The sequence below is a fragment of the Copadichromis virginalis genome, linkage group LG13 (assembly GCF_057382275.1).
Source record: "Copadichromis virginalis isolate Kocher_CV1m ecotype Utaka linkage group LG13, C_Virginalis_male_GT1.1, whole genome shotgun sequence".
In the NCBI taxonomy this organism is placed as follows: Eukaryota; Metazoa; Chordata; class Actinopteri; order Cichliformes; family Cichlidae; genus Copadichromis; species Copadichromis virginalis.
The window spans coordinates 10232571-10242448 of record NC_140630.1 but is presented as its reverse complement, the minus strand read 5'-3'; the positions used below and the strand labels follow the sequence as shown (position 1 = coordinate 10242448).

The window sequence follows — 9878 nt, the reverse complement described above, 5'->3', positions numbered from 1 at the left end:
ACATAGCCACTTAGGGATACAATCTGGGGGTAGTTATCACAAGTGCCTAAACACTGGTGAAACTATTTATATTTAGAAGCAAACTTGAGCTTCAGCTTGGGCTTGGTTTTTTACCCTCATAGGTTGACACTATGATTGGAACTTGTCCGAATTATCAAGAAGTATGCTTTTGGGAAAACTGGAGCCTGTGAAACTCCATGGATGAGCCTTTCAAGAGCCAAAAGTTTAGCAAGAGGAAAGAGGAAAACGGAGAGTTTGTTAAAAACAAAACAAAACACATTATAGTAAAAAAACAAAGAAATCTTTATGTGATGATCCTTTACTTGATTCCCGAGTTGATGCTTTGCTGATCAGTGAGAAAGCTACCAATGAGAAAGCTTCGCGAACTTCATCTCAGGGAACCTTTCTCTCCCACAGTGGGAGTCATTACACAGCAAAGCTGTGGAAACTCACAGTGGGATAACTGAGACGTCTCCTAAATGGCATGAAGAATGACGACATGGATAAAAGCACAGCTACATTTAGACCTTTAGTCATGATACAATCATTTAGACATGACACAACAGACCTGCAGTCCATTATCTAGTGCGACACACTTACATTAAAACTGTGAAGACCAACTAAATAGGAATCAAAGGTGTAACATACTTATTTACTTACTTCTAAAAGTTGAATTGTGATTATATCAGAAATTGTGTTAATAAACTATAATAGGCAAACTATACAACTGAACAAGATGCATTCATTTGTGGTTGTGGAGTGACGTTACGAGTCTGTGAGCCATTAGCACTGCTATTTTGACTTTTTCTTGTAAAAAAAAGAAGAAAAAGAAAAAAAAATCATATCATCTTAGGTTTTTCCACTAATCAGCTCTTTATGTAGCACCCAGTCCAAATCTTATTGATTCCTTCTGAAAACATACATTCATGGTAAAAAACAAAGCTAAACAAAACCAAAGTACACCACACACATCTGTCAATGCCAAGGTTTTATGTATCTGAACATAATAAAAAATCATCTTGAACTTGCCAGTTTCTAAAACTATTTACACGCAACCCCTGATAAGCAACAGCACATCACATTTTGCATTGTAACATTGGTTATTTAACAAAAGCTAAACCAAACTGCAGAATTACGGAGCCCCAACCTGTACCTCATACTGCAGCAATAACCTGAAGTAACTGTCATCTTGTTGTTTATGAATCTCTTGCGTTGTTGTGGAAAAATTTTGGGCCACTCTTCTTGACAATAGTGCTCATGAACATTGAGGTTTCCAAGTATTCATTCATAACTGAGAACCCAGAGTGACGCCTTAATTACTTCTTCATCTGCTAATGAAGGTGGTGACGAGCAGTACAGCTTGCAGCATTGTAGCCTTCATTTTTAACTGTATGTTCCTAGAATGGCTTTAAAGGCTCTTTGAACGGGTTTTAAAATGTTCTTTTTGTTATCGGGTTTGTGTAGGTAAACACTAAAACAAAGATCTTGTATGTTCTCATTAGGATTTGTGTCAGTGGGCGGGACTATAACCTCAGCTTTATTTTGTTAACTGGAAATTATGTGAGAATGTATTTCAGGCTGTGTTACAGAGTAATGTAAAACTAATGCAACGAGTAGAGTAATAAATTATTTTCTCAGGCAGTTAATGAAGTAACATGCTAGATTGCATTTAAGAATAATAACAAGGAATCTGTAGTAAATTACTTTTTTGGAGTAAAAATTCAACACTACTTTTGTGTTTTCATTTCATTTGCATTTACCACGTGGTGAGACCTGTTAAAGACAAGATTTATTACTTTATGCCCTAATTTTGCAAAACCTTAGAGCTGAAAGAAGATGTTTTTTGTTTGTTTGTTTGTTTGTTTACACAAGTGTAACTGAAAACCCTGATTTAGCTTTACAGCATGATAAGAAACATACCAATCAGGTTTATTGTCAAGAAAGATTTGAGATCAAGTTGACATTGTTTAATATTATTTTTGTTTCCAAACTAACTTTAGTTTCGAGCAATTATTTTATACTATTACTAAACCAAATTTTTCTTTATTTTCTTTCTAAAAACAAAAAAGTATCATCCACTAAGATAAAGGGAGACAAACACATCTGACAATCACGTGTTCTTCTGTTACAGCTTCTCGAATGCAAATTCTTTTGAAAGGGCAGCATTTAGTATTGCAATCTTGTTGCAAACACCTTCCTCTCCTCTCTACAGGTGGTTTTAGCTTTTCTTTTCAAGCCTGTGTCATCTTCAGTGTTGCCTCAAGTGAGTGGAAAGACACATCATCACCCTTTTTTGCTATGACTAGACTGCTTTAAGCTGATAGGATGGCAGCAGTAACTCAAATAACCCCTCATCACAACCTTGTTACAGCCAACCTTGAACCTTGAAGTAGATACAGAAACAGAACACAACACTGGGTAAAGTAATTAAGTAAAGTATGTAAAGTATGTAAATGACAATCTGACAAAGAACAAAGGGAGACAGTGACTATAAACGCACAGAGGGGTGATAGGGGCAGAATGGAGACACCTGGGAGACAATGCAGAACTAAATCCGAAAATATGACATGGGGAATTATAAACTAAGACATGGGAACAGAGACAGATGACTATCAAAATAAAGAAAATGGCAAGACAGAAAAAGCTAAGAGAAGACCGAAAAAGCTGAGAATATTAACATAAAGAAACCAACCACAAATAACTGCTGAAAGTAAAATTCAATTCAATTTTATTTATATAGCGCCAAATCACAACAAAAGTCACCTCAAGGCGCTTCATAGATACAGAGAAAAGCCCAACAATCATATGACCCCCTATGAGCAAGCACTTTGGCGACAGTGGGAAGGAAAAACTCCCTTTTAACAGGAAGAAACCTCCGGCAGAACCAGGCTCAGAGAGGGGCGGGGCCAGGGGAGACAGGATAGAAGACCTGCTGTGGAAGAGAGACAGAGGTTAATAACAGATATGATTCAATGCAGAGAGGTCTATTAACACATAGTGAGTGAGAAAGGTGACTGGAAAGGAAAAACTCAATGCATCATGGGAATCCCCCGGCAACCTACGTCTATTGCAGCATAACTAAGGGAGGATTCAGGGTCACCTGATCCAGCCCTAACTATATGCTTTAGCAAAAAGGAAAGTTTTAAGCCTAATCTTAAAAGTAGAGATAGTGTCTGTCTCCCGAATCCAAACTGGAAACTGGTTCCACAGAAGAGGGGCCTGAAAACTGAAAGCTCTCCCTCCCATTCTACAAGAATACAAAACTCCAAATGCCGCAAATGCAATAATACAAAATATCAATAGACATAACAAAAGACAAAAAAACAAGGATCCAGCCCCTTCCCAGTGCAAACATTTGGAAAAACCACATCAGAAAATAAAATAAAAACAAAAAGATGTAAAACTCATAATATCCCAGTGTCACTGTCCATGGTGCTGAAATTCCTCCTTATTGTTTTCTAGGGTCTCCAAGGGTCTTTAAGCAATAAATTGAGTTACTTATTGCCAAATCTTCTTCTCCCCTAGAAAATGTACAAGTTCAAGACTCTATGTGATAAGTAGTCCGACAGTAATTTAGAAACAACAACTGAGGAATCACAGGTTATAATGCGCCACATTCATTTTAACTTGTGACTGAACTTCTTTAATGTGGTGTGGTCAACATATTTTTCACAGGGGGCATGCTCATTTTGTTTTCTTTATGATCATCTCAACATGGTCTGTATTTTTTACTGACTGACTGATTTATTAAAATTTTTTTTTAAGCTATAGATGTTTTCCGGTTGACCGACCGTGACTCTAAATAAATGGCATAATTGTCCTGAAAGAGACATGATGTGTGGATCGCCATTGGCAACATATTGCCTTTTGTTAAAAACAGATCCTGATAGGATCCCCACACAGAAACACCTGCTTCTCTGGGCACCGAAAATGGTTGAGGCAAAAGAAATGCACTCAGGGTATATCCAGTTTGTTTATGTCACTGTCACAAATCTTTATGTCAATCAGATGAAACCCACAGGGATAAAGTAAAGGCCGCTTGGTGCTTCATGCTCATATGTGTCGACATGTTATCATCTACATGTTATGTTCATGGTGTTTTGAGAAATTCAGATTGGTTGTCCCAGAGTAGCAATAATATTTTAAAACAGTTAAAATCTGATGGGGAAAAAAGGATTGTGTAAGAGAGATAGCATTCTGTTTTAATGTTCAGCTTTCAGGAAAAACAACTCACATGCTGATTTTGACCCCAAAACATTTGCCTCCTTGTCTGAAACACATTTAAGAATGAAAAAACAAACAAACAAACAAACAAACAAACAAACAAACAAACAAACAAACAAACCCAACCTTTTGCCAACTTTTCTTTAGATTCCCACTAAACAAACTTTTGTCTTCAAACTTACAATGAGCTGGGTGTAGAAGGCAATGAGCTCTCTACTCATCAAACAATCAGGCAGACAAAACACATCAGCTTTGAAAAATAAACCAAAATCTTTTATTTGGTGACTGGTTTACATCACTAAATACACTAAAGGCAGGTCTATGCACAGTTATAACTTCTTTGCTCTACATACTGAATAATGTAAAGTGATTATATGCATCTGTGTCCATTCAATGTGTGTCCTCCTCGCCTGTGAATCCCCCATGAAAAGAACATTTATGAATTCTCTGACAACTTGGTGTGCGCACAGATCATGACCGCAATACTGAAAATGATTGGGACAACACTTTAATTTAACACAACTGTACATTAAAGAGCAATAAATTTATCTATCCTGTTGAAAGGAAATCAATCAAATCTTCCACTGTCAATCTTATGACTATTGTTCTGTTGACATTAAATGGGTCAACTGAACATTTCTAAATAAACAAATTTACAAATGGTACCTCTGGCTGGAAACCAAATAAATCACATTTCATTTATAGTTTGAGTGGACAAATGCTTTACTTAAATTTGAGAGGATTACAGATACCCTGAAATGAAAAATGAAGACATTAAAAACAATGGAGTTTTTATTAACATTCAACATGTCAATTAATTGATTAAATTTAATGGAAAAGTTATACCATTAGGAATAATCAGGGGAAATTATCCATTGAAAATTAATAAAAAAAAAAAAAAGTAATCACAAAATCAAAATGTGACAAGTAGCCTGATGAAATTTGCATAAAGCTGTAATTTCACTAAAAGTTAACACTGTTTATGTTCCACTGAAGATCAGCTGTACCAATGCTCCACTGACAATTAATGAAATGAGTCTGAATTTAATTACATAGATTTGAATGCTCCATTTAAAGTTAATTTGACAAGTGCTGGCTAGTTAAAACCAAAGTTAATATGTCATGAATATGAAATTTACTGGGAATGTTCTCTGTGCAAATGAAATTGGATTGAGTGTTATTATTTTAGTTTAACTTGACTGGGTCATTTAAAATCCCAAAAGCGGATAGGGCCAAAGATCCTTAGATAAAATTTTGGATTGTTTTTTTTCACTGGAAGTTAAACCTTTGTCTGACAAATTAAGGTTTGTGACAGATTAATCATGTTTATCTTCCAATGAATGTTTGATATTGGCCAGTAAAGCCAGTATATCCACTGTAAATCAACCGGTATGCTATTAAAAAAAACACACTTTTCTATCAATAGTCAATGGCTCAAATTTTCAACTGAAAGTTCATGGGACACAATTCTCTTAAATTTAACACTGCTGTTGTTCCCCAGAAATGGTTAATAGAACAAGAGCGACCTCCTTTTTATCCACTGCTGCCATTTGTTGACACATGCATGTTGCTCAGTGCGGCCCGAAAATTCTTTTGCGATTAGCATTGTGTATATATATGTGGTATATATACAGTGAAAACGTGTACTGTATAGATGAACAGATAGCTAGATAACCACACTGGAGAACACATCATTGTTGGTTGACTTTTGAATGTCCTTTGGATTAATACGGTGTTGTTTTTTCTGAATGAATGGTTTCATGAGGATGACTTGAGGTATTCACTCGAGCATGGACTTCTCCTCAAAGTGCCTGCAAAAAGAACAGCAAAGAACAGGCAGAGAGGAAGGTTAAAAGCTGCAATACATAACACAGCATTGACTAATAGTCAGGTACTAATTGTGTGAAAAGTTACTTCAGAAATTTAGCTTCATACTTGTCATAAAACTGGACCTTTTAACATTGTTTGTGCTTTTGGTGGCTTTTAGCACTTTTTAATTAATTAGCACTGACTCTCAGGTAATATGTCTGTGCATTGCAGCTGTACAGTTTATGAATGTAGGCTGTTAACTACGCTTGCTGGCATTAGCATGCCTCACGTTTTAAGGCTCCAAAATTCTGAGTCAAAAGAAACCAATAGGTGTCATTGATGTTGATGCTCTCTCTCCCCTGCAAGTAACTGTGTATTAGTGTGCATATGTGTCTGTACTTACCAGCTGATAGTTGTTTAGGAGATGGTCTACGTTTATGTCGTCGTAGCTCTCCTGGAAGGTTTTGGGTTCATCCCTGGACTCCTCGCTGGTTACAGGATCTTCTAGGCTGTGTGGTGTAAGGACATCGGGGAGGAAAGAGGGTTTCAAGATCCACACTTTTTTTTTTTAAATAAACACCTGACAGGTCTAAATAATCTGAAAGACTTGTCATTATCCCTTTCCATATTTCTTCACAAACCATAACAATTGTTCAGTGTATTTTCTTCTAGTTAGATGAGTGTACTATTTTTATTTGTGTATTAAGTGATTGAAGTGACAAAGTTTTGAAGATGCACAAACATATATATTAACCAAAGTTGATTTTATTCCGTTTGAGGTTCTAAAGGTCTTTTTCTTCACATAATCAAATGTACAAATTATCACCCTTATGAATCCGACGGACTCTGTATTTATTGTTTTTGTAGAAAAGTAGCTTTACAAATACATGTCCAGGTAATTCAAACAGTCTAGTCAATGAACCTTAAAATGAGGATTTCTTAAAGCAAATGCTGCATGTTTTGCACAATATTCAGCAAATTTGCTTTACTCAATACCCAAATAAAAAATGTATAAATACATTTGAGCAGAGCCACTTTATCAATTTACCAACTGGTTATTGTGATTTGCAACCATCAAGCTCATTTATACATCAAATAAAACCAGCATCCATCAAAATGGAGTGAAGTAATCAAAGTAAATGTGCTTTTAGCTCCATTATTTTCTTAATGTATTCTTCTGTTCATCCATAAGCAGCTTCAGAAACTAAGAAAGCTATCTGTGTATACAGTGAGATAAAAAGTGAACACAAGGACTGATTCCTACCTTCTCTTTCCTGATAAGACAGAGTTCAGGTACTTCTTGACAGCCATCTGTTTGCGGAAGCGGCTGTAGTTGTCTGTAAAGATAGCGTCTGTGTGACGCTTTGCTGGCTCATCCATCAGCTCATCACTGAACAGAAGAGATGACAGCAGAGTGATACCATAGCTCAGAGGGCAGCAGGTCTTAATGCAAACTCAGTGCAGCTCATGGTCTGTGACTCATGTTGTCATGTGTGTGTGCATGGGTGTGTGTTCCTCTAGAATATATAAAAACATGATGTGATGTCACTGATTAACCTTTAAAATATATGTGCAATTACAAAAAGCATGAACTCTTTCAATTGTAAATATAAGTAAATATAACATTTCTATGAAGTCTTCTTGGACTCATTTCTTTTATTTGTATCTAATTTGATTATATGACTAAATGTTTTCGATGAAATAAAATATGAACTTTGGGGGTTTGGAGAAAAATCAACTTTCAACCTAATTTATAGCTTTAAGGTAAAAAACAAACAAACTGTACTTTACTTTCCTTAGCACCCATATTTTGATGGTTTATGGTCAACAACTGGTCCTTGACTGTGGTTTTGGTCAATGAACAAAGAAATTTTCTACAGATAATAAGCTTTGTTTATGTATTCATTTATTTAGAATTTTCTGAAAACTTAACATTTCTATATAATCCGAAAATATTTTAAACGCCTCTAAATACTTCTCATGTCTGGATTGACAGAGTTACACACGAGTTTATTAAGCCTAAACACGAATCATTATATACATTTAATAAAAAGAACAGGGTTGGGCATAAGAAAGAACCACTGCTTTCTCAAAAGCGAAATTTAGCATGCTTTTTGGGGGATTATTTCACCTACCTGACCCGCTTTCCAATCAGAGACTCCAGGTACCTCCGTGCTGATAGCTGTCCCAGGAGTTTGCTATATCCGCTGGTAAACAGACCGTCTGCGTGTCTCGTCGCTCTGCACAGATTCACAAGGCATTCACATTAAAAACCCGGATACTTTTAATCCAAACTAAACCGGAGACATACCCATTGTGCTTATGATTGTAACAGAATCTTTTATTGCTTTTGCCGTATGACAAATCATGTAAGTTTCTCAGTAATATGATAGTGTAATAATAAATAATGATCAAATATCTCAGATTTTACCCCCAACAAGTTTCTTAAATAGTTCCAAAGTGGTCGCTATTGTAGAAGTCCGATGCTTACATTTAATGAACGGTTCATTCAGCTAATGCAGTTAATCGCATACCTCATTGTATTTATTACCGAGGAAACTTTCCCCACTCTTTCAGTTTCATATCCATGTCATCTGCGCTCAGCAAAACCAATAAGTTAAACAATTTACTCAAGAACATAAAAGTTTCGGCTCCAGAGTCGAAAGACAAAGCTGTTCGTCCTACCATACAGTGTTGGGTACATTTCCTTCTCTATACATTTTTTTTTTTTTTTTTGTAAATAACACGTGTTTGCCCTTACCTTATGGTTGTGTGCGGTAGACTTAGGGTCCGGGAGTACAACACACTGCACAGGGCTATTAGGAGAAGCAGGTGGGGGCCGGTTCGTTGTACCATCGCTTTATACCTGAAGATGGAAATGGTGAAGGGTTATGCTCATTCTGGAACACAGAAAGTATATCTGATCGTGCCAACAGGGGAAGGATATCCTTTATCCGGAATTACGCGCAACAGTCCAGTTCAGTTTCTCGAGGCAAATGCAGAGAAGAGAGGACTATTTGTGGAACGAACTCTAACTAATTTCCCCTTTGGTGCCGATCTTGACATAGAGAAGACAAGAAGCCATCGGAATCCAATGCGCAATTGCGCGCGTCGCCGTCACAGGGTAGGACTAAAGATATAATTCCACATACCACATACTTTGACTGTGTTGGCACAATCTGACGTGGTATTGAAATGTATAATTCAAAAGAGTTATTGAGAAAACGCTTGCGATCTCCATCAAAATACCACGAGTAAATTTATCACCGGAAGTCTAAATATCTTTATCAGTAACTTTCTGCTTCAAAATTTCTTTTTAACTACTCAGTTCCGTGACTCTCAGTGCAGTGAGAGTTCGATGTTGACTGAAGAAACGAAATAAAAGCGTTTATCTTCGAAAGGCTGTCAGGGATATAACCGTTACGAAACACTGTTACTTTTGTCAGGAAAGAAAAACATCTGGCGCGGTCCCATGCGTAATTGTGCACAGCGCGGATATGTCGAGGAGTTTTATTACCCTTCGTCAAGAAGTGTAATGCCTCTAATTGCTGTTTAAACCAAAACAAGTAGTTTATTCAATGTAAAACTCAACTTTCAGTTATTAGTAAAGCGTTTCCAAAAGCCGATGGAAGCGGGCATAACACCAAAACTAAAACCCCACCAAATACGAAAACAAACACAAATTCTCAAAGGAACCCCAGAATTACTATGATACAAATGAAAATCTTACATGTGCGGTAGAGAAAGTTGTCTGGTTTGGTTCTCTCTGCTGTGCTGCCCAGACTCCTGATCTTGAGTCGCTTCTTTATGTCCACACTGCTGCTCCGATGTTTCCTCACTCTCGT

The 9878-nt window shown here is 36.7% G+C and overlaps 1 protein-coding gene across 1 annotated transcript; it reads right to left on the bottom strand.

Annotated features, from left to right (window-relative positions):
* Positions 1–4470: 4470 nt before the first annotated feature.
* Positions 4471–9878, bottom strand: vip (vasoactive intestinal peptide). Its single transcript, XM_085477188.1, has 6 exons — positions 9764–9878; positions 8795–8899; positions 8169–8273; positions 7298–7423; positions 6437–6542; positions 4471–6035 (listed from the first exon to the last, which is right to left on the bottom strand). Coding segments are annotated over exons 1-6 (453 nt in total). The 5' UTR covers positions 9766–9878; the 3' UTR covers positions 4471–6026.

Excerpts from the sequence above, each read along its gene's own strand:
- vip (XM_085477188.1), bottom strand. Across the intron at positions 8,274-8,794 it reads CTACCGCACACAACCATAAG|AGCGACGAGACACGCAGACG; the intron begins GTAAGGGCAAAC and ends GAATCTGTGCAG. Across the intron at positions 7,424-8,168 it reads CTGATTGGAAAGCGGGTCAG|TGATGAGCTGATGGATGAGC; the intron begins GTAGGTGAAATA and ends TCTTCTGTTCAG.